Source organism: Ruditapes philippinarum, unplaced genomic scaffold (assembly GCF_026571515.1).
Source record: "Ruditapes philippinarum isolate M1 unplaced genomic scaffold, ASM2657151v2 ctg4594_1_1_1_1, whole genome shotgun sequence".
Lineage (NCBI taxonomy): Eukaryota > Metazoa > Mollusca > Bivalvia > Venerida > Veneridae > Ruditapes > Ruditapes philippinarum.
This window is the reverse complement of record NW_026854430.1, coordinates 1-12,122: the sequence shown is the minus strand read 5'-3', so window position 1 is coordinate 12,122 and position 12,122 is coordinate 1. Positions and strand designations below refer to the sequence as shown.

At 31.0% G+C, this 12,122-nt stretch overlaps 1 protein-coding gene across 1 annotated transcript; it reads left to right on the top strand.

The window, feature by feature from the left end:
- Positions 1 to 5,159: 5,159 nt before the first annotated feature.
- Positions 5,160 to 6,240, top strand: LOC132740117 (uncharacterized). Its single transcript, XM_060727971.1, has 2 exons — positions 5,160 to 5,835; positions 6,056 to 6,240. The coding sequence occupies exons 1-2, from the start codon at positions 5,160 to 5,162 to the stop codon at positions 6,238 to 6,240; spliced, it is 861 nt and encodes a 286-aa protein (XP_060583954.1).
- Positions 6,241 to 12,122: the final 5,882 nt, after the last annotated feature.

Sequence of the window (12,122 nt, the reverse complement as noted above, 5' to 3'; positions counted from 1 at the left end):
TTTCTGTGATTAAAATATTTTACGCAAGGATGAGCGTGGTATATTTTTAAATGAGTAAATTTTATAATATAGATATAGACGATCTTGTAGCATTAGTAAGGTAAAAAAATATGCATTCTGATTTACAACATTTATCTTGTTGCTTAAATATGACACGCTAAATCTAAATGATCATTTTGAGCACGAAATCTGAGTTGTTGGTTTTACAAAGTGCAAAATGATGCACAGAGGGATGCCCGAAGTCTTCGTAAAAATAGTAAAGCTATTGATGTGACTCAACGTCCAACCAGACAAGCTGCATGTTTATTTTATGAATTGAAATGTTAATAGAGTAAGTCTACCAAGTATGTTGACTGGCTGTCGATGAATCATTTGAATTGATGATATAGAGAATAAATAATAATAAATAATGATCTTAATCAGTTATTGTACTGTTGTAATTCTTAAATGAATCATTGGCGTTTATGTCGATAAACACATGCTGTACGTTATGAATAGAAAGAAAAAAACGCACCTAAGATGAATACGTTCAATGATGTTGATTTGTTCTGATCATGACAATCTAATAATACGAAAATGCTTTTAGATTAATCAAATCATATTACGTAAAATGCCGCAATAGGTCTTTACGTTTTTATTCACAGTTAAAGGTTAATTAAATGATTAAATAGTTAAACGGACTAGTTTTCTTGATGAACGATTGGTCGTTTACATTAACGTAATTTTCTTAACAAATCGGCAAATAGCATATAAACATATCTTAAATCATAACATCATACACATATGGACTTAATGAATTGCAAATACACATATCTAATCATACACATACAGAGTAAATGAATTAGAAGAAACTAAATCACACTCAGAACTAGAACTCTTCAGTCAGAGTTCGGAGATTCAAGTGCTTTTTGCCACTGGCTTCATTTTTCTTCATATAGGAGAGACAGCTCAGTTTAAGAACAATATTAGTCATTACGGAAATAGATTGTCCATTTTTTAATAGATGTCAGGTAAATATATGATTTAGTAAGTTAAATGTTAGCAATTCTCAGCCCGGCATATCAATAAATAAGTCGTGCGTAGTATTTGATTGCGTTTTATTGCTTATTCGCTGCAGAACTACGTATTTTTCAAATTTAGCTGTCCTCTTTTGATAATATTCATCGATATATTTTACGATATTAGCTAAAAAATGTATGAATAATAAAACGTTTTCGTGATTGACAATCGGAATTTGTTTCTAATATTTATATTAGAAACTTGTGAGGTTAGTTTTTGGATATAGATACATAAACATGTCGTCCCTTTAAAAAATAACTTGTAATAGTCCAATTAGATTATTGTTAATCCAATAAATCAAACATTGCATTTAAAAAGTACCAAGTAGTACTTTCAATATTGACTTACTACATGTACATCCTCGCAAGTCTAAATAATATTAAATATTAATTTCAATAAACCATGATATATATCTATTTATACTTTAATTATCTCATTTCAAAGGCGGATACTACTTTGATTAAATTGTCAGTATAAGAATGTCTGAGCATTTCCCATGCCTAGTCTTGATCACGTGATCATTCTGTTAGGATCGAAACTTTTATCTTTTTTACGATCAATTATTAAACCTAATATGATACCATATCTTTTTTCTCTTATGGCATTGTAACAAAAGCCAAACATACAAAAGTAGATTAACGCCTGACACATTTAATCTCCGCCGTAACAAGCTATGTCATGAGGAAACAATGTGGGACATTCTTCTCTATATAAACCAGATCTGTTTTCCCTCAAATCATGTAACCATTATCAAACACTGTCGAATTATGTCCACATCAAAACGTAACAATGCGGTCATATATCGCCAATACAATTTTAGGATACAGATAAAATCTCTAACATAGTCAATTATTTGTTATCAGAGTGAAACATATCGTGGAGGAGATTTTCCTTGGCATGGTTAATTAAGCTAATGAAGTTTGAGTGTATTTTGAAATGATTTACAATACACATATCTTGATTGTAATCAATAAATACAAATACTTATGAATGAGCAAACGCCATCATATCTTTTTATTCAAATACATCCAAAATTTTGCATCATATAAATTACACCAAATTTATTTAATGATTTTGGTTCAAAGCCGATTTTGACACATTTATGGTTATATCTCAGCTGTCGCTTCACCTTACCTGCTTTCCGAGAAGATACCTATTGAAAAAAAAATCAGTCCTGCAAAAACAACACCCCAGCATTAACTTTAATTTTGATGAGGTCACTATGGTCATAACATGCTTTTTCTAGTGTTCTTTCTTCAAATATCGACAATATCGTTTAGCTGCATCGATGTGATGTTTTGGGATTACTCATATATGTCACATATATTCTTGTTTCTTAATACTTCAATTATTTACAGTTGCTGTTTTTGATGGCATCATCATTATTGATGTTTTAGTTATGCGTGTCCAGTATGATGTGACTATGATCCTGTATAAGCTGCCCTACCATAATTGTACTTGTGTATTCAGTAGTTGACTCTGATGTTAAACTACACTGATTATCATGTTCGAGAACATTCTCTGTAAACACTAAAATATCGCCAGCCACATAACATAAAATTCCGCAGCCATTTCTGTTTGTAATTTGATTCTGTGGCCGATAAGACTTTCTTTAATCTTGAATCCATTTAAATGCCTAGCATATTCGGATGAGTCTCTAGCTGTTTGATCAGAAATCTTGTGAAGTGAGAAAGATAAAGTGTTGTAGGAATTTAATGACACAAATAGCATAATAACCTTAATTAGTTTGTTCACGCGTTTATCTATGTTTTAGAAGTGTTAATCAATCGATAAAATTATGTTTAAGACATCTGTAGCAAATTATTTCCTTCAATATTTCCTTTAATATAATACGAGTCAACTTTAGCCAATGTATAAACGTCTACTCTATTGGCAAAGATGCATTGACCTTAAAATCAAACAATATTTGCAATTCTTTAGAAATAATTTCACATGAATCTTTGATAAAACAACATTATACTGTCTTTATTTTATAAATATCTTTTAATTATAAATTTTCTTAACTTTTGTCATTCAGTGTTAATATCGTAGTTGTTTTTAAACGAATAATTTCATATTGCTTTAATTGTAAACATTCTATTAAATCTACCAAAATATGCTCAGTTGGTTTTTTTTTAATTTTATGTTTTGTGTTTTATGTTATACTGTATACTACCTTTTGTTAATTTGTGATAAGCCATATTTTCTTACGTCACACAAAGCCATACCTCAAGAACGATGATGTAAACAACATTGCTCATTTTAACATTTTATTGGGTTATCCTTATGATGTCATATAGTCGTTTTTGTGTAGCGTATTTGATAATAAATAAATAAATAAATAAATAAATAAATAAATAAATAAATAAATAAATAAATAAAAACATGAATTCTTGATTGTAACAGAAAAAAGTTAATACACCTACGCAGTAAATGCTAGCTGCATAAAATTATTTGCAATGTTACAAATTTGCTATTCTAAAGCATTAGCCTTAGTGACCTTTGTTATGATACTCAACTGATAAGAGAACTTTATATATTTGTTTAATATTTAATATTGTGTTGGTTATAACAATGGTGATCAATTTATATTATTCCAGTGTCAATACTATTGCTAAATTTGTTTAATATTCTTGATTAAACTAGTTAACATGTATGCTTTTATATGTTTAACACCTGCAATTTGATTGTCAAAAGCTTTATTTTATTATGTTACATATCCGATATTTTCAGTAGTCAAATAGTACTAAAAATGGCTTTTCTTTTCATTGCTTTCAGTATTTTAAATATTCTAAATGAGATTAGTTATAAAACCATAATGTTCTCAACGACGAAATAGTTAACTTCTGTCATGACTTAATTTTTATTTTCGGAGTCCGGCTTGGAAAAAGATGCTTGATGTAAGACATTTATCACATCTAAGTGCTTTTATAAACAGTTAAATCCGAGCTAGGGTTAATGTATATAATTATCTCATAATGAGAAAAAAGAAAGTTCTGTCTGCAATATTATGCTTTGTCATTTTGTTCTGTAAATTTGAATGTGGTGAACATTTTGTTTTGAATGCGAACTTGAACACTAATTTGCATATGAATAGAAAATTGTGAGAAAAGAAAGAAAGCAGCAGCATATATTTTCGTATAAGTACCACACATAAAGTTCTTCAATCATTCTTTTACAACATAACCTTTAAAGCGGTACGTCGCAGCAAACTATATAATTAAGATTCACAGCATTGGCACACATTTTTACAGCGGCCAGCGTTGAGTGGTTCGAAATGTATGTGTAACTGTCTTTTTGTCTTGTGCGTACTGTTGCTTGAATATATTTTGTTCTTCGACTATTAAAAATTTTGCATGGTTAAGTTCACAGTTATTCACGCATTTACTAATCGAGGATTGTGTTTGTACAAATGTTCTGAGAGTAATTACTTTATGGGAATATTTGTTAATTAATGACATCTATATGACCAGCTGCGAACTAGCTTCCAATGAGTGAGTAATAATACCAAATGTGTCGTATTGAAAAGCTTGTACATTTATGAATACAATAATGTTGGACACAAACACTAGACGGATTATTTCACCATTTTTAATTTACTGGACTTAGAATGTTCACAAAACTGTGAGCGTAACAAAAACCCTTTTGGCCTAGGATGTTAAATGGCATTTTACTACACCCCCAGTATAACCTTATGAATACATAAGACAATGTAATTTCTAGAAACAGCTATTAAGGCATTTTTAGGGTCTAGTCGTTTTAGTTCGCTTTGTTTTTATTAACTGCAACCAATATGAAAACAATTAAATGTACTTGTATAACATTGACTGATTTATTAAATTACTCAATTCAATTCAAATTGTGCGCATGCTCGAAAATGGCGGACGTATTTTTTCAAATGTTTGCGATAGTTAGAAAAATCGGTTATTAGAACATATATATGGATATATAAATGTTTCTAAAATGAATTAATACATTACTGGCATCTTAATTTATCTGTTTCATATATAATACGGACTTATATTGGTTTTCTAATGACAAGAAAACGTAAAAAGGACAATATTTCTCCGTTGAACGATAACAAAGAAACAAAGAGAAAGATGGCGGCAAACACTCAACAAAACTTTCAGTCTCCAAATCTTCAACAAGCAGCTTCTCCAGCACAGGTTGGTCAATATGGTATCGGTCAGTCTTTTATGCTGCCGCCTCTGTATCATCCATCATCCCCTTTCGTAACAAATCAAACATCACCTATATTATCTCAGCAAAATGTAAACAATTTAAATACGGACATTTTACAGGGGATTATACAACGTTTGGACAGTATGGACGCTAAACTTGGCCAATTGAATAAAATTCAATCAACTGTCGAGAAAATAACGGAACGCTTAAACAGCCTTGATCAAAAGTTCAACGAGATTGAACGTAGTCACGCTTTTATAAGCGAACAGTATGATAGTGTAACGGCACGTTCTATCGAAAATAAAGGCGATATTTCTCAATTACGTAGTGATGTCAAATTTCTGAGTGCTGAGAATGAAAAATTAAAGTCGGCAAACGATTCATGTAACGAAAATATTATTGATTTGAAATGTCGCTCGATGCGAGATAATCTCCTGTTCTTCGGAGTTGCCGAGGGTACTACGTTCAATCCCGCTCCTCTTGGCGGTGTTCAATCAACCGTGACGGATTCTACGGGGTTCACGGACAACACTTCTACTAACCAGACTTCTACAATCTCGACATCTGATGATTTCCATGAACCTGCTGGACATGGTAGTATTAGTGCACCAGCCTTGTTTTTTTTCTGTCGTAAAAAGTGATCATGAAAATTGTGTTGATAAGGTATTCACTTTCTGTGACAAAATCCTGCGCATTAATGATCCTCGCTCTAAGATTAACATAATACGTGCACATAGAGTGGGGAAATTTATATCAGGCAAAACTAGGCCCATCGATGCAAAATTTGATTCAGAATCAAAATCTTTGATTAAAGAGTCACTTAAACATGTTAAATTACAGCATACAGATTACAATGTAGCAGATCAGTATCCACCGGAAGTGAAAGACCGCCGGAAGCAACTTAAACCAGTGATGATTGATGCTAGGAAACAGGGAAAACGCGCAGTTCTTGTCAGGGATAAACTTTATATTGATAATGAATTATATGGTTCTAAATAGGGGGACAGAGAAAAAGTGTGACAATTTGAAAATAGTTTCATGGAATGTGGGAGGATTAAATTCTTGCGTAGATGATGAAGATTTTTTAGACTTGGTCCAAAATTTTGATATCATTTTTCTTAGTGAAACATGGCAAAAGAATGTTAAAGTTTTTTCTTTGAAAGGATATGATTCTATTTATGTTCCCAGACCCGAAAGTATTAAATCTAAACGCGGACACGGTGGAATTTGCCTACTATTTAAAGAGCGATTGAATAACGGTATTTCTATTGTAGAATGTGATAACACTGGTTTTATATGGGTCAAACTTGATAAAACATTTTTTGGTTTTGAGTATGATTTATATATATGTTTTTTTATATATCCCTCCTAGCAATTCTGTGTATTTTATGTCACATGAAGTAGGGTTTTTTGAATCACTTGAACATTATATTCGTAAATATAGTGAATATGGAAAAGTGTCAGTAATTGGCGACCTTAATGCTAGATGTGGTGAAAGGTCTGATATTTTAGAATGTACTGATAATTTTGATAAGTATATTTCAACTTTAGATAAAAATGAATCGGAAGTTAGCATAAATGATATTCCTTATAGATTTTCTATGGATAAAATGATTAATTGCTCTGGTAAGAAGTTATTAGATATTTGTGTAAGCAGCGACTTAAAAATTGTGAATGGCCGTATTGGTGATGATGCAGGTGTTGGTAGTTATACTTTTATGTCGTCAACTGGAAATAGCATGATTGATTACGTTCTTATGTCGCAAGATTTTTTCCACGTTATAAGTGATTTTATTGTACATGATTTATATACCTGCTCTAGTCATTTACCTATACAGCTTAACCTATGTTGTAACAGTGATCTAACATTGAATAATGTAAACAAAATAAATATTGATAAAATTATTTGGAATGATGATAGAAGCTATGAATATAAATCTTTGATAGAAAATGAATATACAAATCTTGAGTCAATCGTAAATAGCATAATTTCAGATGATACCGATATTAATACGGGTGTAGATAAATTTTCATCTATTCTTTATGAAAAAGCCTATAGCGTTTTTGGAAGGTCATTTAATGTGTCTAGGTCAAATAACCGTAAGTTTAAGAGTCCTTGGTACACGAAGGAATGTGAAACGGCTAGACGTGAGCTTCGCTCAGTAAATAAGCATTATAAAAACAATAGAACCAATTGTAACGGTGCACTGCTCATTGAAAAGCGTCGTAAATATCGATTGGCTAAGCGCAAGGCACGTGCTACATTTAAGGCCAACCAAAAACAACAATTACATACTTTGGCTTCTACTCAGCCCCAAAAGTTTTGGAAAGAAATTAAAAAATTTAAATCAAAAACGCCAAAAGGGAGTAATATTAGTAAAGACGAATTTTATAATCATTTCAAAAATGTTTTTTCTGATGACAACGAATTTATAAATGATGATGCTGAAAATTTATTAAACAGTGATGTTAATATCAATGTTGAACAACTTGATATTTTGTTTAGCCTTGATGAAGTATTGAAAGCTCTAAATATGTTAAAGAGTGGTAAAAGCGGTGGAATAGATTGTTTAATCCCCGAGATGTTTGTTGAGTGTAAAGATATTATTGCACCGTTATTATGCAAACTATTTAATATTATGTTTACTCATTGTATTTACCCAGATAGTTGGACTAAAGGTGTTATTGTTCCTGTCCCAAAAAAAGGTAACCTTAATAATGTCAATAATTATAGAGGAATAACATTAAGTAGTATTTTTTCAAAAATCTTTTCAACTTTATTAGATTTAAGACTTCGAAAATGGGCCGAGGACAACAATATGTTAAGTGATTTTCAATTTGGTTTTCGAAAAGATAAAAGTACCATCGACTGTATTTTTGTTTTAACTTCAATCATAGATAAAGTTATTTCGCATGATAAAAAGAAGCTATATTTAGCATTTGTCGATTTCAGAAAAGCCTCTGATGTAGTTTACAGGAACGGAATCTGGTTTAAATTATTATCTTATGGAGCTTCCACAAAGTTTGTCAATATGTTACAGAAAATATATGAAAGTGTTAAATCTTGTGTACGTGTAAATGGACAGCTAAGTGATAATTTTGAGAGCTTTAAGGGCGTTAAACAAGGCGAACCATTATCCCCTCTGTTGTTTTTATTTTTTATAAATGATATGTATCAATATTTATATGACGACTCTATTGACTCGTTCACTATGGACGAATTACATCTCTTTTTACTTCTTTTTGCGGATGATACGGTGTTAATATCTTATTCCAAAGAAGGGTTACAAAACCTACTAAATAATTTACATTCTTATTGTTGCAATTGGGGTATCAGTGTTAATATTGATAAAACCGTAGTGATGATATGTAAGAAAGGTAATAGACCTGAAAATATTGATATATTTTATGATAATCATAGACTTAAAATTGTTACTAAATTTACTTATTTAGGTGTTACTCTGTCTGCTAATGGAAGTTTTTTCCAGGCACAAAAGTCATTGTCTGGACAAGCTATGAAAGCTTTGTTTTCGCTTACTTCACTATTTGAAACTGTATCACTAGACATTAAAGACAAAATTAAGTTATTTGATTCCATGATCACTTCGATTCTGAATTATGGATGTGAAATTTGGGGTTTACATAAGGCACCCGATATAGAAAAAATTCATTTAAAGTTTTTAAAAAGCGTTTTAAAAGTTCGTCAACAGACTGCCAGTTCTGCGATTTACGGTGAATTTGGACGAGTTCCGATGATTATATGTCGTAAAATCAGAATGATAAAATATTGGTTCAGAATTATGAAAACCCCGAATTCTTTAGTTTTTAAAGTATTTAATATGCGTGATGATCATGGAATATTAGTTAACAATTGGTCTGTAAGTGTTAAACAATTATTAGATAATTTAGGATACTCTTATTTATGGGATAATACAGAAATCACTAACTTACAAATTCAAACAGTAATAAGAACTATTTATGACCAATATCTACAGCAATGGTTTTCAGAGCTCAAAGAATCTCCTAAACTTGATACCTACTGTTTATTTAAATCCAGTTTTGAATTAGAAAAATATTTAAGTTGTGTAAAATATGATAGCTATAGAATTGCTTTGTCTAGATTCCGGTGTTCTGCTCATAATTTAGCTATAGAAGAAGGGAGATATAGAAACATTAATAGAAGTCAAAGAATATGCACGAAATGTTATATGAATAGTATAGAAAATGAGTATCATTTCCTCTTAGTATGTCCTTTTTACAGACAGATTAGACTTAATATTTTACCTAGTTATTATTGTCATTGGCCAAATTTGTTTAAATTCAAATCTCTTTTAAATTGTCAACAAAGTAATACTATTAATAAACTTGCAAAATACGTTTACAAAGCTAATCTTTGGCGCGAAAACTATCAGGCATGATATGACTGTGTAATGTGGATTTATTTTATGTATGTTATAGATCATATATAGTATCTCTTTGTTTTGTTATTGTAAGAATTCGACTGATTTAATTAATATGAATTCATGCTTTTCTCTTTGTATTTGTACCGCCATTGTATATATGTTATATTGGCGATGAACATTTATATGTTTTTGCCGAATAAAATATTGAATTGAATTATTAAATTACTGATTCTTAATATAACGAACCATTAAATACATATATGTAACGAAATGTTATTTGTGCGATAATGGTGACGAAATGATAAGTTATTTGCCAATTCAAGGATTAGTCAGTCAATTTAAAAGACTTAATTTTATAATTTTGATATAGACGATCTAATATCATTAGTAAGCTAAAATAATCCTGCAATCTAAATCCAACATTTTTCTTACTGCTCAAGTATAACACTTTAAACCGTATCATTTTGAGCACGAAATTAGAGTCGTCGGTTCTTATTAATATCCAAATGATGCACGGAGGGATATGCTCTATTTACAACATTTTCTTATTGCTCAGATAGGACACGTTAATTCTTTTCATTTTGAGCAAGAAATCTGCAGTCGTTGCTTCTTATCAAGTGCCAAATGATGCACGGAGTGATGCCCGATGTCTTCATCCAAAAGTAAAGCCAAATAGTTGATATATGACCTTTACATAATTGGGTGTGACTAAACGTCCAACCAGCAAAGCTCATAATTAAAGTATATTTTGACAGTTTGTTGAATTATCAATCGTTATTTGTGCATATACATGAATAATAATAGATAATGCTGATCTTTTGCTTTTGTATCTTTTGCATCGATATACACGTTGTAAGTCTTAAATTGCAGATGGATACGTTCAATAAAATTGATTTGTTCTGATCATAATAATCTCATAATACGAAAATGCTATCAGGTAAATCAAATCGAATCGAAACACTGTACATAAAATGCCACAAATGTCTTAACGTTTATATACACAACTTCAACAATAACAACAATAGAGTTCAATCAAGCCTGCAATGCTCTAGTATTTTTTCTTCCATTGCTTCAAACAAATTTTTAGTATTTGTTCATGATAGACGAAGGTATGTATGGTTTAATATGTGATTTTGTGAAAGTTATTTGACATTCAATGGAGAACAGTTCTCTATCTTTAACTGTTTTTGTGTTTTATAATTTTGGTGTTTCTAGATTGATTGTGTTATTCGGTTTTGTTGTTGTTACTCGTATTAATAAAAAATTAACTGTTACAATACAATCCAGCAGGAAGTAAATGTTGTAGAAGAGTAAGTTATGTTTCAAATCTGTTTTACCCTTTAAGGGCTTCCACTGAGATTTTTCTACACGAGGGGACTGAAAATATTTTTAAACAAGATTTGTGTATCATTTGGTGTATGTCCGGACCAATAACTATTCTGCGAATTTTCAGATAGATTATTTCATCAACCCGTTTGTTTCCAGAATAATAAATTTACTGTGCCAAATGACCTCAAATAAAAAGTGTTGCAACGCTTGTACCCAAATCGGGCTAATATGAGCCGCGTCACAACAAAACCAACATAGTGCGTTTGCGACCAGCATGGATCCAGACCAGCCTGCGCATCCGCGCAGTCTGATCAGGATTAATGCTGTTCGATATCATTTTTCTACTTTTAACAGGGTTGGTAAGCGAACAGCATGGATCCTGATCAGACTGCGAGGATGCGCAGGCTGGTCTGGATCCATGCTTGTCGCAAACGCACTTTGTTGGTTTTGTTGTGACCGGTTCATATTTATTTTCACTTTAATGCCGAGTTTATTTCATATTTTGTAGATTTTGCAGAGCTTAACTTGATCTTTGTAAGAATTTAAATTATTATGTTTTATGGCTTTTTTGACCTCAGTGTGAAACTTCTTGTACTTGTCCAGATTCCATTTTCGGAACTGTGAATACTCATTTTTTTGGGATATCAAAATAAAAATGTGCAGAGGTTAACCTACAAATGACAATATATAGCTTGGTTAGACTCCACGGACATGCTGTTTAGCCTTGCTCTGTACTAATAACTGTTGATTCTCAATGAGGGTTAGAAAACGTAAAAAGAAATATTAGATAGTTTTATATATATTGTACAGAAAATAATCTGAAGCAAATGTATGATTTGTTGTGATATTGTCCAGAGTTTCAATTTTATTAAATATATCCGATATAAAACATAGAGCTTATTTGATAGGACATATATTTAAAACAGACTCACTTTCAGCCTAAATTTGACACAACACGTAGTCAAATTCATTTATTTAAAACATCATCAAAACTTGAAATAGATGATCTTTTTACAAAAGTAATGTTGTTTCAAAATAGACCTTTGCTCCAAGCGTTTATACTGACCAGTTTCGTTTTTATTTTATTAAATACAAAAGAAACTTGAACAATATTGGTCAGCTTGTCATCTAATTCAAGTTTGTTCCTTC